This window comes from Nannobrachium achirus, assembly GCF_963921795.1.
Source record: "Nannobrachium achirus genome assembly, chromosome: 5".
Lineage (NCBI taxonomy): Eukaryota > Metazoa > Chordata > Actinopteri > Myctophiformes > Myctophidae > Nannobrachium > Nannobrachium achirus.
This window is the reverse complement of record NC_137814.1, coordinates 57,043,273-57,070,264: the sequence shown is the minus strand read 5'-3', so window position 1 is coordinate 57,070,264 and position 26,992 is coordinate 57,043,273. Positions and strand designations below refer to the sequence as shown.

The 26,992-nt window shown below is 42.6% G+C and overlaps 2 protein-coding genes across 2 annotated transcripts in view; both read left to right on the top strand.

Annotated features, from left to right (window-relative positions):
• lamc1 (laminin, gamma 1) overlaps nucleotides 1-13,511 on the top strand; it is a gene marked incomplete at its 3' end in the record, with an annotated part of 31,909 nt that extends 18,398 nt beyond the window's left edge. The window contains exons 10-18 of the mRNA XM_080725925.1: nucleotides 379-501; nucleotides 856-1,045; nucleotides 3,709-3,821; nucleotides 4,554-4,778; nucleotides 6,001-6,189; nucleotides 6,728-6,973; nucleotides 7,941-8,094; nucleotides 8,611-8,753; nucleotides 13,504-13,511. Coding sequence (XP_080582051.1) covers nucleotides 379-501; nucleotides 856-1,045; nucleotides 3,709-3,821; nucleotides 4,554-4,778; nucleotides 6,001-6,189; nucleotides 6,728-6,973; nucleotides 7,941-8,094; nucleotides 8,611-8,753; nucleotides 13,504-13,511 — 1,391 coding nt within the window. The remainder of the gene's footprint in view (nucleotides 1-378; nucleotides 502-855; nucleotides 1,046-3,708; nucleotides 3,822-4,553; nucleotides 4,779-6,000; nucleotides 6,190-6,727; nucleotides 6,974-7,940; nucleotides 8,095-8,610; nucleotides 8,754-13,503) is intronic.
• Nucleotides 13,512-14,736: 1,225 nt separating this feature from the next.
• On the top strand, nucleotides 14,737-26,567 carry LOC308285795 (hyaluronan-binding protein 2-like). Its single transcript, XM_080726675.1, has 10 exons — nucleotides 14,737-14,809; nucleotides 14,917-15,219; nucleotides 19,455-19,709; nucleotides 19,830-20,090; nucleotides 20,736-21,035; nucleotides 22,905-23,097; nucleotides 24,828-24,991; nucleotides 25,188-25,319; nucleotides 25,891-26,039; nucleotides 26,357-26,567. The coding sequence occupies exons 3-10, from the start codon at nucleotides 19,619-19,621 to the stop codon at nucleotides 26,552-26,554; spliced, it is 1,488 nt and encodes a 495-aa protein (XP_080582801.1). The 5' UTR covers nucleotides 14,737-14,809; nucleotides 14,917-15,219; nucleotides 19,455-19,618; the 3' UTR covers nucleotides 26,555-26,567.
• Nucleotides 26,568-26,992: the final 425 nt, after the last annotated feature.

The following is a 26,992-nucleotide window of genomic DNA, read 5'->3' as shown; positions in this document are numbered from 1 at the left end:
CTATTCGAATACTTTTAGGTTGAATAATTCGAATACTAAAAATCACTATTCGTGAATGCCCTAGTGCACAGACAATCTTTCTTTCTCCGCCCAGATCGGAAAACTCATCTTGACGGCTGCATTCATTAACGTTAACGAACCAACATTAACAATGGTCTCAACATTAACAGCTGTGCGCTTCCTGTGGGTTTTTGTGCATTGCTGGAGAATTGAACCGTAATTTACCCATTTTCATCCTGGGGTACACACTTAAACTGTGTGTGTGTGTGTGTGTGTGTGTGTGTGTGTGTGTGTGTGTGTGTGTGTGTGTGTGTGTGTGTGTGTGTGTGTGTGTGTGTGTGTGTGTGTGTGTGTGTGCACTTGCGTGCGTGCGTGCAGATGATGAACAGTGGAGTGGGCAGATGCGGGATGGTTCCAGTGTTCCAGTCCAGTATTCTCCCAGTAGTCAGGAGATCTCCCTCATCTCTGAAGACTACTTCCCCAAATACTTCATAGCTCCAGGTACACTCTCTCACTCACTCTCTCTCTCTCTCTCTCTCTCTCTCTGAGCAACACACACACCATATAATGTATTGGTTATATTGGTCAGGCTAGTTTCTTCTGGCCCATCGGTTCAACTTGATGGTTGGACCGACATCACCCTGGGCAGGGCACACACCCTGGGGAGTCCTCCTGTTTGATGCCTAACCGCTAAGGAATGGGACCGTTAAGAGGGAATCGCGAAGGAACCGGAATCATTAAAATCCTAAAGGATACGCAATATCTTGTTTGCTCTGACAACATACGTATATAATCTGTCTCATCTCTTGTCATGACAACACATAAACTGTCTCTCATCTGTTGTGGTGGAAACAGAGAAGTTCCTGGGCAACCAGCTGCTGAGCTACGGTCAGAACCTGACGCTGAGCTTCAGGGTGGACCGGAGGGACACTCGCCTGTCGGCCGAGGACCTGATCCTGGAGGGAGCCAATCACAGAGTGGCCGTCCCGCTCATCGCCCAGGGCAACCCCTACCCCAGCGAGAACATGCAGACATACGTCTTCAGGTGGGTTTGTGCACTTTGGGTTAATTTGAGATGTGTTAACACATTGGATGCCATTATTATGGTAATTATTTGGATATAGAGTGCCACCATAGACTTCCGCTTTATTTTGAAGAGCCGAATTTTGTATGCTTCCTGATGCTCATGGCCGAGTTGCATCATGGGATATGTAGTGTTTTCACTCACCAGCGGCTACCGCAGCTTCTGTTTACCATGGTAACCAGGTAAGACATCTCCAAATGTCTTAACATGTAATCTGCGTCCGTTAACCTTTGACCTTAAGACTCTTAGGCACCCATTACTGTCTATTCTGGTCTGTGTGATGGGTAAAACGTTTTTCTTTTTCTTTTTGCATGTAGTTAAATTTTGCTTATTTAGTAGGCTACATTGTTATAAAGAAAACGTAAGCAATACATATCAAAGAAAACAAGTTACTGTGCAAGGAAAGGAAGAAGCCGTTAGCTTATTGTCTCCACCAGCCGAAGGCAGGGGGAGAGTATGTTTTTGCCCCTGTCCGTGCGTCTGTGCGTCCGTGCATCCGTCCTCCGAGTTTGTGTACAGCTAATCTCCGGCGCCGTTGGCCCGGACGCTGCCAAAATGAGCACACACACTCCCTGGATGCCAATTCAGAACCTCTGCCCCACATTTTTCAAATGGCCCTGTTCTAGCGCCACCATGAGGCCGATGTTTGCAAAACACATTTCTGTACACTACTCCTACAGATTTTGTCCAAAAATCACACAAATCGGTAGACAGCATCTCTACAGTCATGTGATCTGTCTGATTGTCCATATTCCATCCTGATTGGCTGATATTGGCTTTCAAAGTTTGTAAGATTGGTCCATTTTGGACAAAATGCCTCAAATCACAAATGCAGAGTGCAATTAACATGAAATCGCGCACACAGGTTCCCACTAGGCAGAGGAAGAAATGCCACTTCAAATTTTTGAAATCAGCCTCATGGTGGTGCTATAACAGGCCGATTCGTGGTTTTACCTATAACTCCACCGATCAGTTTCTAACTTTGTAAGCGCACTCCCTATAGGCCAAGGAAAAACCCTTTCCTTGCATTTTTCACATCAGCCTTTTATAGCGCCACCCGGAGGCCGACTTATGTAAGACACATGTTTGGATATTACTCCTTCAGATTTTACCCAAAATGAACACACATCAGTACACAGTATCTCTACAGTCATATGATCAAGACGGATCTGTCCTGCATTAAATATTCCATCCTGATTGGCTAAGATTGGCCTCCAAACTTTGCAGGATTGATCCGTTTCAAACAAAATGCCTCAAATCAAACACAGCGTGCAATTGTAATGAAATTGTGCTTGCACATTCGCAAAAAGGCCAAGGAAGAAATTACACTACAAAATGTTCAAATCAGCCTCATGGTGGCACCATAAAAGGTCTAAGATTGGTGAAGAACACATGCCACCCTTTTTACATTGGCCTATTATAGCACCACCAGGACACGTGGCTGGTGGAGACCTGTGCTTGGAATAGCACTTCTTCTAGTTTGGAATCCTTTCCTTAATGTTGAAGGTTATTAAATAATGTGGATTAAAAGTTCAATAGAACATTACAAAAGACTACAAGTTACAAGGAGAGCAGCAGTGGAATAAAGAAAGAAGCACAAAAACTGCGCAGTAAAGAAGAACCATTCACAGTTCAAAACACTTGAACCCAGCAGGGGCGCTGGAAGGGGGGTGCTGAGGGTGCTTCTTTTTTTAAGATATATATATACACGCTATATCAAAATAATAATGTATTTGACTTTGGGGAATAAAATATGTTGAAAAATGTGTTTGATTATCACATGGTCACCTTGCCACCTCCGGTCGGAAGGGTAGTTGAATTTAAAATTTGTTTTAAAATAAATCCCGCTTTGATGGCACACCAAAGTCTATTTATTTGAGAACTAGAAACTGTCTGCAGGCTCATTGTTGCAAACTAACACTGTTGTATATGGGGAATAAAAAACAGTAGACAACCGTTATAAAAATAATACCCGATTTTGTAGTGTGTGTGTGAGAGTGACTGTGTGTTTGCGTGCGTGTGTTGCACTGTTTGCTAAAATAAGTAGTAAACAGCTCCTTGTTACAACGCTGTGCGGGAAATAAGCACCCAAAACCGTAATAAAAAGAACCCAAAACCGGATAAAAAACTTGAATTTTCGTCGCCGCGCGCATGAACCAAGCTCCTCCAAGCTCAGCTCCCCTTGGGATGTGGGAGTTCCAGTGTCCCTTGAAACCAGCATCATTAATGTGGAGAGGGAACGTTAAGCCAAAAATATCCAATCTGACTGCAAGCTCATTGCGACACATTGTGTGCTTGCAGATCGGCTATTCTCAGTGTAGACGGTGATAAAAGTGGTCAAAGTACAGTTGCTTCTCCAGTTTATTAAGAATCAGTGGTTAGCAGTTCATTTTCTGGTGTGTGTGTGTGTGTGTGTGTGTGTGATGTGTTAACAGTGTAAGTGGTGTGTGTGTGTGTGTGTGTGTGTGTGTGTGTGTGTGTGTGTGTGTGTGTGTGTGTGTGTGTGTGTGTGTGTGTGTGTGTGTGTGTGTGTGTGTGTGTGTGTGTGTGTGTGTGTGTGTGTGTGTGTGTGTGTGTGTGTGCACGCGCGCGCGCGTGCGTGTGTGTGTGCGCGCCCCCTGCAGGCTTCATGACAATACTGACTACCCCTGGAGACCAGCCATCAGTCACTCTGACTTCCAGAAGCTGCTGCACAACCTGACCTCCATCAAGATCAGAGGAACCTACAGCGAGAAAAGTAAAGTATCTCCTTAAATAATACCAACCATCTACTATTAATTTAGCGAATGTCCGCCGCCGGCCTCCTACTCTGATGTCATAGTACTGACATCACAGACTGGCCTGGACACGGAACACCATGTATGGGCATACAGATCTGCCCAACGGGCACTCCAACATTACTTCTGAGACTCCTACATTTAATCCCTCAGATACTGTGCACACCCCCCTGGGCACAGGACTAGCTGAGCATCCTGTCCAAACTAGAGAACTAAAAGACAAGTCATTTTGTGTTTAGTTGTTTTCAACATGCAACCAAGTGTAAAAACGATCATTAAGATGCCAATAAGGTCTTCCAAAATACGTTTTGTGACGAAACCAACTTGAAAAAATCACACCCAATGTGATGTGAGCTGTGGTTGTGCTTGCATAACGTCTTCAGACTAGGATTTGAGTCAAGGATGTACAGGATATGCTACACACACACGTTGAGGAAAAAGGCTACAGACATACGACATATGACATCACTAGACAAACATGATGCTATGTACACACATTTTACTATGGCAAAACGCTGAGGAAAAAGGCTACAGACACACGCACAGCCACGTATAAGAGCGGTTTACCACCGCTCAAAAAATTAAATAAAAAAGATGACTATAAGATATGACTAAAACTAAATGTAATTTTACTCAAAAGACTATGACGAAACAAAATACTATAAAATGGAATCTCTCATCCTGTCCCCCAGGTGCCGGTTACCTGGACGACGTGACCCTGATCTCAGCACGTCGGGGCCAGGGTGGTACCCCCGTCCGCTGGGTGGAGCAGTGTACCTGTCCCCAGGGCTACGTGGGACAGCACTGTGAGCAGTGCACCCTGGGATACCGGCGAACCACACCCGCCCTGGGACCCTTCAGCCCCTGTGAGCCCTGCAACTGCAACGAACACAGCAGCTCATGTGACCCAAACTCTGGTACGTAGGCTAGACCAGTGACCCAAAATGATCATCATATTTGAAAGGGGGGGACTAGAGGATGACACGGGAGGGGATTTTCACTCCTGTCCCGTCCCACTCCCGCAGAAAAAATCCTGTCCCATCCCAATCCTGGGCCAGAGTAAACAAATAAATCCCATCCTGTCCCACTCCTGTACAATGACTCCTGGTCCCATCCCGCTCCTGGTCAAAATCACTCCCGTTCCCGCTCCCGAAAAAAAATAAAAAAATAAAATCGCGCAGATGTTTTTCTATTTTGATCCATATTATATTTGATATCATGTTTATTATTATATAATGTATCATTTTATAATGTTCGCAGTTCAAAGACCTCACTTTCCTGTGCAATTTATTTCTGCGATTTGATGAACTGGTCTGGGATGATTCCTGCTCCTGCCCACTCCTGTTGATTTTCATTCCTGTCCCGTCCCGATCCTGGCATTAATACAAATTTGACTCCTGGGACCCACGGGAATTCCTGTCAAATGTCATCCTCTAATGGGGACCCCCCCCACCCTGATGAGCACTAAGAGTTGAGGCATTACATTTTGTATAACACGGTTCTATCGTGAAAATAGCAGATCTACATGCTCACAACGCCTCGCAACGCAAGGCGTTTGGCCAATGTCTATTTTGTCATTTGATAGGTATTAAAAAGACCATAAAATGACATTTTAGAAATGAGCATATACCCGCCATACACTTAAACTATGTTGGTTTGTTCACTGTTGAATGACAAAACAATATTGCACATTAAGTTAGTCATCTGGGGAGCCACCCCCCTTCCTCTTTGAGTTGACTTTAGTAGGCTAGTGTTTACATTTTAACTTCATAGACATAAATATGTAGTAGGATAGCTAACAGTGAATTCATAGCCTGGTTAACCATCCTGGTTGTGTGAAAATCACAGTGGAAGAGCCCATCAGCGTCTGCATCCAGGGCTGACGCTGATTGACTCTTCCACCTTTTCTTAGTTGATAAAAAAACACTGAATTGCCACTGGGCAAAACACATCGGTTCCTCCGTGATACACTCACCAAGTTTGAAGTCGATCGGTCAGACATATATGGGTAAAATACTATATGGCGGACCGCCATGGGACGGATCATTTATAGATGGATAACACATTCCAAAAACTGTGAACCAGTGGCCTTAAATAAAATCCTGTTTATTAATGGTAATGTGTTTGTTTGTGTAACAGGGGCGTGTCAGTGTAAGCACCACACGGCTGGGCTGAGTTGTGAGAGGTGTAAGGATGGTTTCTATGGCGACGCCACTCAGGGCACAGCCAATGACTGCAAGCCATGTCCCTGTCCGGCCAGAGTCACCTGCGCTGTGGTCCCCAAGACCAGAGAGGTGGTTTGTACCACCTGTCCTTTTGGGACCACAGGTACACACAGAGACACACACACACACACACACACACACACACACACACACACACACACACACACACACACACACACACACACACACACTTATATACTTTACTTAAATGTAGGTCCGCACATTTTTATTAAAACACAGGGGGCAACTGGCTTTTCCACAAGCCACATTCCTCTAATTGGACCTAATCATTGGACTTTTAATTTACAAATGTTTATTCTCTTTGTAAATCATTGTAGTGTTTTAACCACACACGAGTCCCACAGGGATTTATGCTAGTATTTTGTCTTTCGTTTTCTTTTCACTATACAAAGTGAAAGTCTTTTCCAGAATACGGATGCTAGGATTTCAGTGATTAATGTATCTCTGTATCCCTTCCTTCTTTCTCTCTCCCCTGTGTCTCTCTCGTCACACACTCTGTCTGTCCATCTATCTATCTGTCTCTCTCTCTGTCTTTCTCTGTCTTTCTCTTTATCTCTCTTTCTCTTTATCTCACTTCATCTGACTGTCTGTCTCTCTCTCTCTCCATTTCCCTCCCTCAGGAAAGCGTTGTGAGTTGTGTGACGACGGCTTCTTCGGGGACCCCCAGGGTCAGAACGGCCCTGTGAGGACGTGCAGGGCGTGCCAGTGCAGTGACAACATCGACCCCAACGTCATGGGAAACTGTCACCAGGAGACCGGCGAGTGTCTGAAATGTGTGCACAACACCACCGGCTTCTTCTGCGAACACTGCCAGGAGGGTTTCTATGGCAACACCCTGGCTACCAACCCTATAGACAAGTGCAAAGGTAAGAAGACATCAAATACAATATATACATGTATATTATATTTGTATATGATAATAATTACTTGTGCAAGCAGAGCGTGCAAATACTGCGATCGGCTGGGTATGTATTAATATATGTCGGTGTCCTGCTTTGTTTACACCGGTAGCCCAATCAGGGATCAGCATTTCTAGCAACGTCATCATTAACATCCAAAGAGAGAGCAGCATTCCTGGTGATGTCATTGGCATCACCAGTGGTGAGCGAACCTCATGGCGCGCTCTGCTGGCACACAAGTAGGCCATGTATGAACTACATGTGCACAAGGAGCAAATTGTCACCTTGACAGAGTGCAGTTCTAGCTATCAATCAATCAATCAATCTTTATTTATATAGCACATTTCATACAGCAAGTGCAGCCCAATGCGCTTCACAGAACAAAAAGACATTTAAAAGGAAGGGAACAATCAATTTTAACAATAAAATATAAAATATAAAGATAACTAGACCAGGTCAACCTGGTTGTGCCAGACCCCCTGTCTGTCATCATCATTTATGACATCATGCCTTTTGTAGGCATGTCATCATCATGTCATCATCATATATACCCTTTATATAGAAAACCCGGACCGACAGACATTTGCTTATGTAGGCCCTACCCATTTCATGGGTCTGGCAAAAATACAGACATAAGAATAAAAAGACAGCAATATGAGAGCAAATAAAAAAATAAAAATAGAAATCAAGTAAAAACCTAAGTAAAAGCAAAGCTGAAAAGGTGAGTCTTAAGATTTAGTTTACTGTAAAACTATCAACGGTTAAGACCTTAGGTCGATTCTACAAATGTCTTCTAAATCCTAACAGTTTTCTGAAAACCTTGGTTGGTTTATCTCAAAATATTATGTTCCAGGGACCCCCAGAAGCAAACATTTGAGAAATGTTCATCATCATAACATCACATCATCTCACCCCTCTCCTCTTGTCTCGGTAGCGTGTTCCTGTTCACTGCTGGGTACTGTGGGCAGTCAGACCAGCTGTGCTCAGGTCACAGGTCAGTGTGAGTGTTTTCCTCACGTCACCAACAGAGACTGTAGGGCTTGTGAGCCTGGATACTACAACCTGCAGAGTGGCCAAGGATGTGAACGGTTAGTGGAACGAACACACACACACACACACACACACACACACACACACACACACACACACACACACACACACACACACACACACACACACACTTTCAAAATGTTCCAGAAATGTCCAAGAAATATCCCATCTACAAGCTCACAACCTGTTGCAAGACGCTGTGAGATTGTAGATGGGCTATTTTAAAGTTATAACATCGTATGATTTGTTTATTTGGGAGGGACAGAATACATTTATGAAAACGGCAACAGTTGTTGTTCATATAATTTAACAATAAAAGAATCACACCTGGCGTGAAGTTAGCGGTGCTTTTTATGAGTTAATTTAAATAAGGGTCCCGCGAAGCTTGGCCAAAGAGACCCTGGGCTCCTTCCAGAAGTGGTTAAAAGATGACTGACGATCTTGTCAAACTCCACCCAGCGTTGTGATTGGCTGTTGTCATAACCGTGCAGACATGATTGGTTGGCTGGCTATAATACCTCCTTTGTTTATACTGTGTACTTCCTGTTTTCCAGATGCAACTGCAACCTGATTGGCTCCACCAACGCCCAGTGTGACATCACCACTGGTCAGTGTGAGTGTCAGCCAGGGGTCACTGGTCAACAGTGTGAGCGATGCAAGGTCAACTTCTTTGGATTTGGATCGTCAGGCTGCAAGCGTGAGTGTGTCACCATGGCAACGGACAAATGTACTATTTACCTCGTTGTTTGTTGACTAGAGTTCACGTTACTCTGACCTCACACTAGTGAGTCACTTTCTGACCAAAGCCACATTCTAACCCTTAATTCAGAAGACTTGGTGCGATTGGGGGCGATGAAGTTTCAACATTCTTGCATATTTAATTAATACATTTGCGCTCACACTGCAAGTTGTCAACTGCAGCAGGGAATCGGGGAAAAAATAGGGGTGAGAATTGAAGGGGATCAACAAGGAGAAAGAGAGAAAGAAAGTGAAAACGAGTGTGGAAAAGATAAAAAATGCATCAGGACAGTATTCTTGTGCATCTCCCCTGTGATCCGTCCAAGTACATTATGAAAATGTTGACTTTTGTCAATGTTAGGTATGCTGGGTAAGGATGTGGGTTTGATCCCCACATACGCCACACAAAAATACATTGGCAAACTTTGACAGTTACCTGTTAAGCATAACCCTTATGAGACTGTACTTCATTCATAGACCTATTGTATTGTATTATAGAGTTATTCATATTCACTGGTGATACAAGGCAGAATTTCTGAAAATGTGCTTGTATAAAGTCCTGAAGGCATTTTGCGAATATTTATTATATACAACTGTTCTAGGGGTATTAAGGGATGCTGAATCCAAATGTGCTGTATATAATGCTCAAAAATGTTCCTAAATGGCTAAAAATTTAGAAAACCAACATGGTCGCCACTGCAAGGCTGAAATCTATATAAGTGCAAATCTTTTTGACTAAGGTAGAAACTTGAACTAAATGTGTTTTTCTAGGTTAGCCTACATGGGGAATTTGAAATTCTATCCTGATTTTAGATCAGACGTGAATAATTGGTTTGAAACTCATACATGTATAGCAGAAAAGGTTTGTTATTGATGCATAATTCATCAAACAGAAACAAAAGCAGGTTGAACCATGGTTTTATTCATCAAAACTCTTTTGATTTAGATTTTTCTATCAACAAGTCATATATGCAAATTATATATAGTCCTTAACACAAACTCTGCCATCAAAATACCCCTTTGTACCCCTTCTCTGCCATGCCCGTAGAGCCCGTAAATGCAATAAAAATTAATTAAAAATCATTTTTTTATCGAAGCGCAACTAAAATAGGCCGGAACTAATGCTCCGTGATCGGTTTCTACACGGACACATTATTGAGCGGACCACTTTAACATTGGAGTCCCTGAACCGGAAGCGGAAGTCCGTCCTCTATTTTGGCCCAGCTTACTGTCTACACTCCGCGGCTTACAGATGGAGAAGCTGATGGAATACGCGAACACACGAGCAGTGTCCGATCACGCACGATGGGAACTGGACGAGCGCCCACGTTAACAGGTAGGACTCGGAGAAGCCGGCAGTGCGTTATTTGGAATTGCACACGCGTTCTGGGCGGAGGCGTTGATTATTGTCCACGACACTGCAAGCGGCGCGAAGGCCAGCGGACCTTGGTCCTGCTCTTCGCCCCCGAGCGCCGCCGGCCGCGCGAGTTACGAAGCCGTGGTGAATGCAATCGTTCTATTTATGCCCAGGCCGTAAGGCCTGGGCAAGCGCACGATAAACGCACCGCGCACCTCTGTGCGGTCCAAGCGGACAAAAAGGAGCGCTCCCTAGCGCCAGTTCAGCCAATCAAAAGCTTCCATGGGCGGGGTTTGCCCAGAACGCGTGTGCAATTCCAAATAACGCGCCGGCAGTGAAAGACATAGAGAAATTAACGGGCTTTACGGCCGTAAACTACGAATGAGTTTAATATGAAGTAGGTAGGCTACATTAATTTAGCATATTTGCAGTCATCAATATTTCGAGCAGATGTCATAGGTATCTTGCAGCTGCATGCATCCAATTCCACTTTTCCTGAATAGAATATAATGGATTATAATATAATATAATAGTATTTTACCATATCAATAAAAGTAAATGTACATGGGAATACTTCTTACTGTAATCCTTACTGTGGCAGCTTATTCACAGTCTTCCTCAGTGTTCCGGCAAGTGTTGAGTTTTTTGCAGTTGCATGCTTCCATACATGCCATATGACTCTTTCTGGATATAATAGAAGAGAAGGGGATACAACGTTTATAGCCAGCACAAGTACATCAGGGTAGGGTTCATCAATCTGTCAACATCTAAGAGTCTAGAGAGTATGCAGTATAGTAGGCTGATATTCTCTAAAATTACCAAATCCCATTAGTACAATATATCATACATACATACCTGCAGCTGCAACGTTGGCACTCCTTTGTACACCCACATGAAATGAACTCCCTGCAGGCTTTGGGCATAGGTGGCAGAGAGAGTAGCTGTGGCACTAACTGGCCTTCCTTGATCATCCATCCCATTTCCTCCACTGGAGGAAGATCGGGGTGTGGCAGGTGAGCTTGATTCCATATAGTTGCTTGATGGTGTGCACGCATGATATGGAACCTCACAGCATCTGTGGTTGGTGGCAGAGTCTCTTGGGGACGGCCTTTGCAGAATAACTTTACTTGTGCTTTGTTGCATGAATCAACGTCAGGCACACCATAGATCTTACAAATGAATGTTTCTGATGATGTCACGATATCTTCTGTGAAAGGGCCCTTACCAAGGCCAGCAAGATCAGTGTGATGTTGTTCGAACACCTGCCAGGCTGTCTTCTTTCCGTGGCCGCTGAACTGAGACACACTGTCACATCCAGTAAGGGCATGGAAGGCAAGGAGAGTGTCCAGTTGATCCTCAGACAGTATTCTGTGAATTTCATGCACTGGGAAAAGCTTTGGGTCCTTTGATGTCCCAGCTTTCATGTAGACATACGGTAGGTACATCTGATTTTGTCAAAGTGAGCAAGCAGTAGTAGAAGCACGTCTGTGTCACGTGCTGACACGACTACTGTTTCCATCGGTGCATGGATACAGTGAAGGATCAGTCGTGTATCAGCTTGTATCGTGTATCAGTCGTGCATCAGCTTCCTCGTGGTCAGCACTCAGGGAGGAGACTTCAAGATCAGATCAGATGTACCTATGTCTACATGAAAGCTGGGACATCAAAGGACCCAAAGTTTTTCCCAGTGCATGAAATTCACAGGATACTGTCTGAGGATCAACTGGACACACTCCTTGCCTTCCATGCCCTTACTGGATGTGACAGTGTGTCTCAGTTCAGCGGCCACGGAAAGAAGACAGCCTGGCAGGTGTTCGAACAACATCACACTGATCTTGCTGGCCTTGGGAAGTGCACTTTCACAGAAGATATCGTGACATCATCAGAAACATTCATTTGTAAGATCTATGGTGTGCCTGATGTTGATTCATGCAACAAAGCACGAGTAAAGTTATTCTGCAAAGGTCGTCCCCAAGAGACTCTGCCACCAACCACAGATGCTGTGAGGTTCCATATCATGCGTGGACACTATCAAGCAACTATATGGAATCAAGCTCACCTGCCACACCCCAATCTTCCTCCAGTGGAGGAAATGGGATGGATGATCAAGGAAGGCCAGTTAGTGCCATGGCTACTCTCTCTGCCACCTATGCCCAAAGCCTGCAGGGAGTTCATTTCATGTGGGTGTACAAAGGAGTGCCTCAGCCAACGCTGCAGCTGCAGGTATGTATGTATGATAGATTGTACCAATGGGATTTGGTAATTTTAGAGAATATCAGCCTACTATACTGCATACTCTCTAGACTCTTAGATGTTGACAGATTGATGAACCCTACCCTGATGTACTTGTGCTGGCTATAAACGTTGTATCCCCTTCTCTTCTACTCTATCCAGAAAGAGTCATATGGCATGTATGAAGCATTCAACTGCAAAAAACTCAACACTTGCCGGAACACTGAGGAAGACTAAATAAGCTGCCACAGTAAGGATTACAGTAAGAAGTATTCCCATGTACATTTACTTTTATTGATATGGTAAAATACTATTATATTATAATCCATTCTATTCTATTCAGGAAAAGTGGAATTGGATGCATGCAGCTGCAAGATACCTATGACATCTGCTCGAAATAGCCTATTGATGACTGCAAATATGCTAAATTAATGTAGCCTACCTACTTCATATTAAGGACTATACGTATATAATTTGCATATATGACTTGTTTTTGTTTTTGTTTTTTTATATTAATTTTTATTATGATTTTTTTGAAAGACAGGACATCACAGACATCAACAAAACATAACAAGACAAACACACCAGACAATCATACACAAGTCAAACACGGGTAATTCACCTATCATATAAAAAATACAAAAGTACAAAACACGAGTAATTCACCAATCATATAAATAGTACAAAAGTTAGCAACCTCTTGGAAAACATGATCATCTACTAATGTAGCCATTATGGACTAAACGTCCAGATGCGCCATAATAGGACCCCAGATGAACTCGAATGCAGTATGACTGTCCTGTTTAAAGCAACGAAGCCTCTCCAAATGAATAATTGACACAAATTCTGTAAGCCATCTGTTGAAACAAGGTATAGTAGAGGATTTCCATTCAGTTAAGATAATTCTTTTGGCTACTGGTGTACCAAGCATAAGTGTCTGTTGGACAGAGTACGGCAGAGAAAGAGAAGCTTCGGAGCAACCAAACAGGACAGTTACGATTACGATATACGATATACACTACTGTACCAAGCAAAAATGCTTTGCCAGAATGGAACAATCCTTGGGCACGACCAGAACGTGTGTCCCAGCGTGCCCTTGGATGTGGTGCATCTGTCACAGATATCTGAAACGTTTGGATACATTTTATTCATTTTGACTTTGGAGTAATGTAATCTGTGCATAACTTTAAACTGAACAAGCTGCAGTCTGGCATTGACTGAGCTTGAGTGGATTCTCTTCAACCCCCATATATGACTTGTTGATAGAAAAATCAAACCTCGGTTCGAAGTGAAGCGGTGAACTTTTATTCTATGTGTTCTAGAGTTATGAACTCTGTGATCTATACATTCTTTATATTCTGAATGAATTAATGATTTTATCTGGAGGGCCGAATTGTCATGTGAAGCTTGACCAATCCTCAATCATCAGACCGGGACGGACACTACACACATACGTACATACGTACGTACGTACGGACGGACGGACGGACGGACGGACGGACGGACGGGACAGGACAGATAAAACCTATTCATTCTGAACTGAAATGGCCATATATGGACATGGGACACACATTTTGCTTTTTGAAAAAGCCTATTCATTCTGGACTGATATTCTGGACGTACGAGACAGAAAAAACCTGTTCATTCTGGACTGGAGTGACCATATATGGACATGAGGTGACATACATTTTGTTTTTGAAAAAGCCTGTTCATTCTGGACTGAAATTACCATATATGGGCGTGGGACACACAAAGCCACTCGCTTCAAAAATTTGATGAATAAAACCATAAATAAATTTGATGAATAAAACCATGGTTCATCCTGCTTTTGTTTCTGTTTGACGAATTATGCATCAATAACGAACCTTTTCTGCTATACATGTATGAGTTTCAAGCCAATTATTCACATCTGATCTAAAATCAGGATAGAATTTCAAATTCCCCATGTAGGCTAACCTAGAAAAACACATTTTTGAGCATTATATACAGCAAATTTGGATTCAGCACCCCTTAATACCCTTAGAACAGTTGTATATAATAAATATTCGCAAAATGCCTTCGGGGTTCTGATTTTCTGAAAATTGATCCTGTCTATATAAAGCTGGTTGCACACTGCTGCGTTTTTCGGGCCGAATATCGGAGTGAATTTCGGAGCCCGCAAATAAAAAATCAACCTCACGTTATGTCAGTCACGTTTGCACACTGCCGCCCATTTCGCAACGAAAAAACGCTTTTGATGTATTGATGGTGATGTATTTCCCTTGCTTATTGTAAATCGCTCTGGATTAAGAGCATCTGCTAAATGCCTAAATTATAATTGTAAACACTGTTGTACTGATGGACAAGTTCCATGTACTGTTACACTCAAACTCTTTGGATTTTTCCCCCTTCAGCTCCCCATGTTCAACCAACAGTCCACACAACAGGTAAACAAACATGAACAAATAACTACACATCATTGTAAGTTAAAAGGTTTTTCTTCTAATCAAAGTTATATTACCTTTTTACCATATGTTCTATTGTCTCTGTACAGAGTCTGAATATGTCAGGTTGGTGGGAGGAACCAGTCACTGTGCTGGTACACTGGAAGTGAAACACCAGGGAGATTGGAGACCTGCGGTTGATTTTACTACTAGCTGGAACCTGGAGTCATCATCTGTAGTGTGTAAACAGCTCAACTGTGGCTCTGCTGTTGACACAAAACCGACTCATGTTTCTACACGTCAACCTGTATGGTGGATTACATCTTCCTGCATTGGATCTACAGTGAGGGAATGTGCAACACACAGTCCGCTGTCTGTTAATTCTGTGGAGAGACTGGAGGTGACCTGTTCAGGTAACAAACAATGACTTCAACAATGACAGTGTCTGTCTGGCTCTCGGTCTTATAGTGTTCCATGACATCCCTTAGAGAGAGAGAGAGAGAGAGAGAGAGAGAGAGAGAGAGAGAGAGAGAGAGAGAGAGAGAGAGCAGCCACACTGCCCCCCCCCCCCCCCCCCCCCACACAGTAAACATGATTTCAATCGCGATTTTGCATGTTCCACCCCCCATACAACCCCATCTTTCATACAGGTCAGCCATCTTTGCTTACATAACATGTAAAACATAATGGCTATTTTCTCAAGAATGCCTGAACGGATTTCCAATCTGATTTTTTTGTTTGAAAGCTGTGAACAGCCTGCACAAACATGGTGCATGATCTGTGCATGGGCGTGCATGATCTGTGCACTATAAATTACATGGAAGTCTATGGAGATTTATGGCAGGGAAAACCCAAAGAAGGCATATTTAATTGGCAGTAAACGAGTTAAGGGGAGCAAATGCTAATTTTGTGCAATTTTTCCTCGTGCTAATCAGTCTAAAAGTGCAACATTTTGCACAGATGTAGCTCAGGGCATGCTCTAATGATTTAGCTAGGGCGCCCGAGTCGGCGACCTTCGGGGTCACCACAGCACCCTCAAAACTCTGAAAAGTGATGACTCATCACTTTTCATCACTAAAGTCGATGGGAGCCCAACTTGATTTGGCTGCTGTGGCGACCCCGAATGTCGCAGACTCGGGCGCCCTAGCTAAATCATTAGAGCATGCCCTGAGCTACATCTGTGCAAAATTTTGCACTTTTAGACTGATTAGCACGAGAGAAAAAAAACCGGTAGCACTTTACAATAATGACCTGTTATAAATCATTTATAAACATTTATAAGCAGTTTATAGATGAGTAATAAAACATGAACAAACTGTGTATTGACATTTGTAAATGTTTAACTAAACATTTATAACTGTTTTAAACATCATTTACATGTTATTAGTAAGGTATTAGTAAGTAGTAAGCTAATCATTAATAAACCATTTATATACATTTGTAAATGCTTACTAAATCATTTATAACCAATGCTAAAATTCACATAATGTGTAGGTAGGAATGCATTTACAAATGTCTGTTAAGGTGACCTCCATGTGTTGTTCATGTTTAATATACGCTTTGTAGATGTTATCAAGAGCCCTAATGTAAAGTGAAGGCTATTAGAGTTCTCAACGGGCCTGAAAATTAAGGCCCGGCCCTAACTGGGCCCGACAGGGCAGACCCGAGGCCCGGCCCGACCCTAACGTGTTTCATCATTTTAAGCCCGAAGCCCTAAAAAGCCCAAGTGAAGGAAAATAAATAAATTTAAAAAACGCCTCCAGGTGGCGCCACGCCGCCACCGCGGTGACCGTACCATGTGTTATTATAGCGGAGTAGTAGGCTGAGAGAGTGAGTGAGATTAGCCTACCTTTCCACTTTTGGTTCAGCAATGTTAGCATGTTTTCTCATGAAGAAAAGTTTAATCCTTAATCCTCCTCATCGTGTTCACATCCTGCAACGCATGCATCTATCTGCAATCTGCATATGTGCCGTCTCTGTCGCTCAACTAACTCTTTGTCGCGTCTCTTTTTCTCCTCCACTCTTTCCTTTTGTTTCGGAGTCTCTGACCTGTTCTTAACCTCGCATCAGCTGGCTGCTGCTGTCTGATTTATGACCCTGTCGTGTCCTGGATAAGAAGCGCTGATCTGCAAGTTCTAAACAAGTCAGATCGTGATGCAAAGCAGACTTCAGTGGGTTTGTAGATTGAATGCCATTTTGGTGCGCAACACCAGCCTGCTATTATGTATATATCAGCAGCCTGCAGCCAGCATTGCACACACTGTCTTTGACCGCAGCTCTCTCTCTCACTCACTCGCTCTGCAGCAGAGAGCAGAGCCTCTGCTCGTCTGGTGCTAGTGGTGCGCTTGTGGTTATATAATAAATAAGCGAATGAAACGCCAGTTAGCGCCATGTTCTTTATCTTTATTAAATATGAAAAAAATTGAAATAAAAAATTAAACTTTTTTTTTTTTTTTTTTACTCACAGAACCCGAGGCCCGGCCCGACCCGACTAATTAGCATATATTTTGAGCCCGGCTCGGCCCGAATACGTCGGGTCGGTCGGGTAGGGTCGGGCTCGGGCAGAGTTTGAGAACTCTAAAGGCTATTCATTGCGACCATCAGGTTGCAAGTTACTATGAAAACCTCCCCCGGCTGTCTGTCAGTCCCTCCGTCAGTCTGTCCGTCACATCACGTCACGTCACGTCACACTTTTGGCCCTACTCTTATCTCCGGCACCGTTTCCCCTATCCATGCCAAACTTGCCAAACTGCTAAACATGAACAAACATGGAGGCCACATTAACAGACAGTTGTAAATAATGAATAGTCTTCACTTTACATTAGGGCTCTTGATAACATCTACTAATGATTTATAGATATTTAAGGAATGTTTTACAAAGCATAACCATGAACAAACAAGGAGACCACATTAACAGACAGATATAAATAACCAGTAAGGAGATAAGCAACCTCATGGTGGCGCTAGAAGAGGGGCATGTGAGAAATCAGGGGTGGAGGTTGTGGTTTGGCAGCCAAGGAGTGTGTGCAAAGTTTGGCATGGATAGGGGCAACGGTGCCAGAGATAAGAGTAGGGCCAAAAGTGTGGCGTGACGTGATGTGACGTGACGTGACGTGACGTGACGTGACGTGACGTGACGTACATCCGGTGGAGGTTTGTATAGTAACTTGCGACCTCACGGTCGCAATGAATAGCCTTCACTTTACATTAGGGCTCTTGATAACATCTACAAAGCGTATATTAAACATGAACAACACATGGAGGTCACCTTAACAGACATTTGTAAATGCATTCCTACCTACACATGTGAATTTTAGCATTGGTTATAAATGATTTAGTAAGCATTTACAAATGTATATAAATGGTTTATTCATGATTAGTTTACTACTTACTAATACCTTACTAATAACATGTAAATGATGTTTAAAACAGTTATAAATGTTTAGTTAAACATTTACAAATGTCAATAAACAGTTTGTTCATGTTTTATTACTCATCTATAAACTGCTTATAAATGTTTATAAATGATTTATAACAGGTCATTATTGTAAAGTGCTACCAAAAAACCTAAGGCCTCCGACTAACATGAATACTCACCCATACGTGTATTGTTTTCTGAGGCCATTTCTAGCCCACGGAATGTTTTTTGTGCAAAACAAATGCCTGCAATGGATTCAGCATCATGACAAACCCCTAGTTAGACCCCTCAGATCCTCCTTAAATACCCAGAAAAAAATGTTTTTCTGGGTATTTTCCTCCTGTATAGAAAGTCAATGGGAGCCCAACTTGATTTGGCCACTGTGGCGACCCCGAAGGTCGCAGACTCAGGCACCCTAGCTAAATCATTAGAGCAAGCCCTGGGCTACATCTGTGCAAAATTTGGCGCTTTAAGACAAAATTGCACGAAATTAGCTTTTGCTCCCCTTAAGGCCCCACACCAATAGGGCAGGTGAAGCTAGTGTTCCTGTGGCCTGTTCCACTAAGGAAGTATTAAGGATTTAGGCTGGATTAACCAGCTAGCCTGATTAAAGTTAGCCTGGATGTGGTGATCTGGATCTGGTGTGAGCTGGCAGGTCGCTCAAAACCAGAGTGATTACCAACAGAAGCATTTTGGGGGATTTTGGAAAATTTTGGGGGCGCTGCCCCACGTTTAGCTGTGTTGCTCATTACACCGTCGCACCATCCTTGCATGTTAAGTAGGGAGTTTTTGTGAGGAGTTGATCGAAGGCTTTCTGTTGTAAACGTCCTTGTCTATTTTCCTGCATAAAACTTGTTTTTAAGGTCCTGTCTGTCTTTAGTTTTTAGTTTTAGTGTTTTTGAGGGATTTGTATTAAAAATAATAGTGAGGGAATTCAATAATGTTCAGTTCAGATCCGAAAATAACCTATAAGTCCAATTTCAGATTCTCACAGATAAAAAAAAATAAAATAAAAAAATAGAAACTTAAACTTCCCTTGTAAAAAGGTACACAAAAGAAAATACTTTATTGTTCAGTGTTTTATTAATGTTTTGACCAAAGCTTTTATAATGTAGACACATTATTCAGACATGAATTATTGTTATTGTTCTAGTGGGAAAAAAAACTGCTGCCTTTACATTAATCAAATCAGATGTTTATTTGAGCATATTCATCTTTATTCCTCTACAGACTCTCCGGCAATTATCTCAGTATCAGTGGATCCACCAGGAGAGGTTGTTGAGGGCAGCAAAGTGACTCTGACCTGCAGCAGTGGTGCCAACCAACCAGTAGACACCTACACCTGGTACAGAGACATAGACAATAGATCTATCTCCACTGGTTCTCAGCTGGTGATGGGCAATGTGTCTTCAGCAGACTCTGGACAGTACTTCTGTCAGGGGACAAATAAGCAGAGATCATCACCAATATCTCTAGATGTTCAGTGTAAGTCCTTTTTTCCTCTTTTCTTTTACAGACAGCAACACAACAGCATCATTTGTTGAAGCAAGTTTACTTTGTGTCATAAAAGGGGCTTTTAAAGTGATATAAATGTTTCTCCATCAGATGGTCCAAAGAATGTCCTTTTGGCAGTAAGTCCACCAAGAGGTGTTGTCAAAGGAAGCTCAGTGACTTTCAACTGCAGCAGCAGTGGATCAAATCCACCCATCCAGAGTTACACGATTTTCAAAGACAACGCTATAGTGGCTCAGACGAAGACATTTACCATCTCTAACATCCAACCCAGTGACGATCGAACATACAACTGTCAGGCAAAGAACAAGATCGCTACAGTTAGTTCACCTGGAGTCAGTTTTGATCTTTACCGTGAGTATTTAATTTAATTAAGATACATTTATATCGGGCCTAAACTGTATGATAATTGGTTGGGCCAAAATGTTGTCCTTTTTCCCTCTGGATTGCATCCCGTAAGTCATCTAATAGTGACCTCTTTTCAATTAAGAACTGTCTCTCTATTAAACACATTTAGTGACGAAAACGGAGGTCCGCAGGTCGGAAATCTCTGTATTTTGATATTTTAATGCGAGCGTATTAATATCACTGTTCGCTACTGTAAGAATGATCTGCGGTTGCTAGGAGACCTATGCATGCAAAGATAACATGGATGAAAATTAAAAGCAGGGAAATGGGATTATCTCTGGTTCTAGGTTTCCGCAGCACCCATAGTCCATTCACACGCTGTTTAGTGGACACTGGGCGGAGCTACAACAACCAGAGAATTATTTTCCGTATATAGACATAATTTTATACAGTACCTTGGTTTCAATAAATGAACCCAGTACATTTTATTGGGTTCAGACTGACACAAAATGGTCATTACAGTAATTCATTCTGATCCGTCTGAAAAATAGAAATATAAACGTCTCTCTTCTCGCTCCCCTTCAGACTGGGTGTGGTTTCATGAACAAGAGGCTTTACTTTTTTACCACGTGTTCTATTGTCTCTGTACAGCTGTCAGGTTGGTGGGAGGAACCAGTCACTGTGCTGGTACACTGGAAGTGAAACACCTGAGAGAGTGGAGACCAGCGGCTGATCTTACGCTTAAATGGAACCTGAAGTCATCATCTGTAGTGTGTAAACAACTTGAATGTGGCTCAGCTGTTGACACTAAATGGAGTCCTAGTTTTGAACTTCAACCTGTATGGTGGATTACATCTTCCTGTAATGGTTCTGAATCTTCACTGAGGGAATGTGGAAGTGGAACAATGCAGTCTGTTTATTCTGGGGACAGACTGGAGGTGATCTGTTCAGGTAATAAACAATTGCTTAAACGACACTAATCTATACTGTCCGTCTGTCTGTCTGTCTGTATGTCTGTCTGTCTTTCTGTCTGTGTGTCTGTATGCCTGTACCATCTCATATTCTATCTGTCTGTCTGTTTGTTCTGGGCCTTTATAGTGTTTTATAACATACCTACAAAAGAACAGTAAACATCATCTGTCCTTCCCCCATGTTTTAGTCTGGCCATGAATTCTTCTTATTTATCCATGTAAAAACCTAGATTTGTTTATAATATAATAAAGATTCTGGCAGTTGTGTGACTGGCACCTGAGCATGGGTCTTGAAACTTTGAGTTTGTATTGATGCTCCAAGCAGCAACACTTCCCCCCAATGGAGAGATGCCAGAGGCCTTGTCCCAACAGGGCAGGTGAAGCTGGTGTTCCAGCATACAGAGTAGCAGCATTATTTACTGTCAGCCCTGGTACCATTTATACACTTGGGCCCCGTTTACACTGCGCTTTTGCAACGAGAATTCCGCAAAATCAGTCAGATATGCCTTCCGTTCAGACGACAACGGCATTTTCGGGGGTTAAAAGCGGAACGAAGTGAGACCAGAATTGTGGGTGGAAATGATGACAACGGTCTCCCCTTGTGTCACCATGTGAACTGCAGAAACGCAAGAAACAACAACACATTTGATGTCATGGCTCGCATACAGCCTACTGCAGCCACGCCATGGTGAATGGTAAACAAGTCGTCTATCCGTGCGTCACCGCCACCTAGCGAAATTACATGGACACTACATCATTTCAAGCCCTGATGTAGCTTCATATGAATGCTGGATAAAAAGCAAAACGCAGCGGCGATGTCCTTGGACCTCGCTGTTTTCTCTACAGAGCGTTGCTGTCTAACCGGGCCTTAGTATCAAGTTCTGTTAGACTGTTGAAGTCAAAGGAAGACGACACCCCAAGAAGAATAGACCAGTTCCTCACAGAGGAACCATATAGGCTTTCTTCCAGAGATTTACAGCAAGATTTGCAAAGCAGTGTTGGAACCACAGGCAGATGTCAAGGTTGCAGGAGCCATGCTCAGGTGTCAGTCACACAGTGACTGGTACACACACCTCAGCTGGTACGTCGCTCAAAACCAGAGTGATTACCAACAGAAGCATTTTGGGGGTTTGGAAACCTTTTGGGGGCGCTGCCTAGCCTTGTAAACCAGACTCCTCCTCCTGCCTTCTTTCGAAAGCAGAAGATGGGAGGAGTCAAGTTTACTAGGCTAGGCGCTGCCCACACATTTAGTTGTATTGCTCATTACACACCGCACCATCCTTGTATGTTATTGTTAAGTGAGGAGTTTTTGTGAGGAGTTGATCGAAGGCTTTTTTCCCTCTTTTGTAATAGTCTGTCTCTTTTCCTGCACAAGACTAGTTTTTAAGCCTGTTAGAATAACCTGAGAAATGTCCCCTTGGCTACAACATGGTTAATAACTAAATGTGGTGCGTTAGGATAGGCCTACAGGTCCAATATGACATTGTAAAAATGTTGCATTTATTTATATAGGACCTTTATCCAAGGAGCTTTACATTGTGCATTACATTCACCCATTCTCTCTCTCTCTCACACACACGCACGCACGCACGCACGCACGCACGCACGCACGCACACACACACACACACACACACACACACACACACACACACACACACACACACACACACACACACACACACACACACACACCAAGCAAGGCACCAACCTGCTCATCAGGAGCAGTTATGGGTTCAGAGTCTTGCTCAAGGACTCTTTGACACTAACTATGGGGTGGAGCCTGGGATCTATAAATTATTGTTATTGTCCGTCTGACCACAACGTAATCTCATGTCTCCATCTTGTCAGCCCTGTTCTCCCAGTGTGGCAGACCTGATCTCCCTGATGAAGTCAAGGTCATCAGAGGCAGGCCGTCTCTTCCTGGACATCATCCATGGCAGGTGTCCCTGCAGCGCAGAACCAAAGGCTCTAAGCGCTTCAGACACGCATGTGGAGGCGTCCTCATTGCATCCTGTTGGGTCCTCACTGCTGGTCACTGCATGTAAGCTGATATAAATCACTATTTCATGATACAGGTAATATCCTTGGCACAGGGGAGGGTGATCACTGGCATAAGTGTGAGAGGTGGACTATATTCTAAAAGAAAATATTTAATTAAATGAAGTTCCCTCACATCTGTATGCAAATTAAATCCTGTACTATAATTCTACATGTATTCATTTCAAACTGTGAAGGCTCATTGGGGAGTCTGGGAGATGGGTTTTGTCTAATCCTGATGTGAAAGAAAATATTTAAAAAGGTCAAATTTATATAAAATCATAATTAGTTTCGATGTGGTTCATGTTGATATGGCACACTGACTATCAAGAAAAAAAGGGACTTCAAAAAGGTATGATGCAATCACAGAAAGCATTCCTGACTCTAGATTTTTCTAAACAAATTTAGCAGGTAGATGATGGTATCCTCCATCCCAATGTGCAGCTGGTCCCAAAGTGCACAGAGTCCCAATGTCCACCAGGTACAGTATGTGAACTGAAGGGGATCGAGAGGTGGTCACTCACCAGCGATTCCACTTGCCTCTATAACTTAATTCCGTACATTGCTGACCTACCTTGCCTGCTCACGTATTAGGAGGGTAGTATGAGTTACCAGAAAAAACAAGGGGTGTTTTTAATGAATTTATCATAGTTAAAATGGAGTTTGGAGTTACAATGGGTGTGTATGGGGAGGAGCCCTGCGGGAGTAGGGCCTGATAACATTTACATCAAATATCTAAATACTGAAATAATCATATTAAAATCTGTTCAGGGTGTTCATAAAAGCCTGATTAGACAATAAAATTACCCAACGTTTTTTTTTTAAGTGAAATATCCCTTTCTTTAACTCTTTGAAACCCACTGCACTGTCTTTCTCGCGTTGTCTCTCTGACTCCCCTGTCTGTATGTGGGTAATCTGGGTACCCAGATTCAAAGAAAGGGCGAAGCCCATTCGGTCTGTCTCTCTTCCTTTGACGTAACCATCATTGAATCATTGGTATGTGGTTAGGGGATGACATATTTCCGCTTTTTCATAGATTCCAGTGGAGAACATGTACTGTGATAGGTTTCCTTCTTTGACAAACACAGTGTGTGGCCAACTGCATTTAGGTAAAAAAAAAAAAGTACTTAGTACTTACTTGAGTAAGAGTTATAAGTATCAAAGAAATCTAATACTCAAGTAAAGTACAAATCCTCAGAATCTGTACTTAAGTACAGTATGTAAATTAACTTGAGTACTGTCCACCACTGAGAGGTCATAACATAGCTAAAATAGCTGATCTACAAGTTCAATGTTCTGCCAATCCACTTGAATTCTACTGTCTTGCCAATGGCAGGATGTGTGACTTTCTGAAATCTGTAGAGTACTTCTCTCTGGATAAAAAATGACTGGTTGTTTCTACAGTGACAGTACCATGGCCATGCAGGTGGTCTTAATGAATGACTGGTTGTTTCTACAGTGACAGTAACATGGACATGCAGGTGGTCTTAATGAATGTCTGGTTGTTTCTACAGTGACAGTTCCATGGACATGCAGGTGTTCTTAATGAATGACTGGTTGTTTCTACAGTGACAGTAACATGGACATGCAGGTGGTCTTAATGAATGACTGGTTGTTTCTACAGTGACAGTAACATGGACATGCAGGTGGTCTTAATGAATGACTGGTTGTTTCTACAGTGACAGTAACATGGACATGCAGGTGGTCTTAATGAATGACTGGTTGTTTCTACAGTGACAGTAACATGGACATGCAGGTGGTCGTGGGGAGATTGGACCATACGATTCATGGAAACAATGACCAGGTCATCCCTGTGGGGAAAGCCATCAAACATGAGTATTACAGGGAAGTAAAGTCCCCTGATGGTACCAGTCTATTGGCTGTTAGTAATGACATCGGTGAGGACATGAATTTACATTGTGTCAGTGACACAACATGATTAGCTGTCAAGCCAGTTAGCATTCTGAATGTATTGACATAACTATGGCAAAAGTATACAAAGTTGTTCCACATTGACTCACATTGTAATGTAATTATTTCATTTGTAAATGACATTTATCAGATATGCTAATAATGTAACATTCTGTGTGTCAGCTTTACTTCAACTGGACGTCACCAAGGGTCCTCTGTGTGCTGTGGAAAGTCGCTATGTTAAAACCGCCTGTCTGCCTAAACAGCTCTTACCTGATGGCCTGGAGTGTGTGCTTTCTGGATGGGGCCGCACTCGTATGTATCTAACTACTAGGGTTGTAACAATACATTTGAACAATGATACGATATATATCACAATACATGGTTGACGCTACGATACATGGGCGATATTGGTTCATCCATGGCGATACGATTCAACGATTTAAAATCGATAAAGTAACCATTTAGCAAAGATACGATATACAAAGCCAAACGGTGCGATATTTGCTTTTGCAAATGGATATAGTAGATCATTGCTAATTAAAAACGATTTTTCAATTCCGTTACTGTTATCATTCCCCCCAACTAACTACACATTAGCAGTTAGCACTGATCTGAATCAACCTGATACCACACTAAACATGGTATGTATCTAACTACACATTAGCACTGATCTGAATCAACCTGATACCACAGACAGTTTAGAGAAGGTTAACACTCAGGTTCTTCTTCACGAACAGCTTGTGCGCCATTGATGCTCATCTATTACGGTCTATTCTTCTATATGCTATTAATTAATTTACCAATGGGAAGTGAAACTTTAGGTTGACATGTGTTAGTCTTTCTGTCTTCATCTGTGTCGTCTTTCTGTGTTCTTGACCCCCAGGAGAAGGGAATGAAGAAAGTTCCAGAACGCTGCATGATGCCAACATTCCCCTGATCTCTAAGAAGATCTGCGAGGATTTTTATCCACAGCGACTGGATGATACCATGCTCTGTGCAGGAGACATAGAGGGAGGAATCGACGCCTGCAATGTGAGTGTGTGTCTAATCTTAAAAACATGCAGTAATCCTGGTCTCTATACTGCCTCCTCCTGGTCTGCTGAGGCACCTGATGAAGGGGAAAGGAACTGGAATAACTGTTCCTTCCACATGCTACATCCTACCGGGGAACCCCCCGCAAATGCATTTGTTCCCACAGGTTTCTTTCCTTGTTTTGCATTCATACTTTTTTTTATGGAGAATGGAGCGTATTTTGCAGAAACTTGCAAATGGAAAGAAACCACTCCATTCCCATTGAAAAGCAGAATCCACCTTCATAGGTAGATTTTAACTTTTTGTTGTCCTTCCAGGGTGATTCAGGTGGACCCCTGAAGTGTAAACAGGATGGGATTCACTACGTGGCTGGTTTGGTGAGCTGGGGGGCTGGATGTGGTCAGAAGAAAAGTCCTGGTGTCTACACCAATGTCTTCAAGTATGTGGACTGGATTAATGAAACCATGTATGGTGTTGATGATTATAAAGATTATGTTTTTAAATCTATTTATTGACCCTGACTGAATTGACCTCAACCTCCGACACAATGTCAAGGTCATTTGGTCGTCATTTCATCATCTTAGAAATATTGCCAAAATGAAATGGTTGTTGACCACCTCTGATCTGACAAAAGTAATTCATGCCTACGCTACTGTCACTGTACACTGCAGAGAGTTGACCTATTGTTTATTTCTTTAAGATCTCCATTAGTGACTATTCTTCCTGGGGTCAAATTACAAAATTACAGTGAAATTGAAGATGACAAGCACAAATAAAATAGCAATTAAATTACTAAATACACATTTACAGTACATATGATAAAAAAAACAAAATACAAAAGTAGTACATTATTTGGTGCCCGTCATGTTGGACTATGCAAGGTAGGGGCGTCCTCTTCTCTGAGCCAAGCCTAAACCTGACCACATACCCAGTAGACCTAGACTACTGTACCT

Coding starts and splice junctions, on each gene's coding strand:
- LOC308285795 (XM_080726675.1), top strand. CDS start 19,619: ATGGGCAATGTGTCTTCAGCAGACTCTGGACAGTACTTCTGTCAGGGG. Junction 21,036..22,904: donor ACTGGAGGTGATCTGTTCAG/GTAATAAACAAT, acceptor CCATCTTGTCAG/CCCTGTTCTCCCAGTGTGGC. Junction 25,320..25,890: donor TTCTGGATGGGGCCGCACTC/GTATGTATCTAA, acceptor CTTGACCCCCAG/GAGAAGGGAATGAAGAAAGT.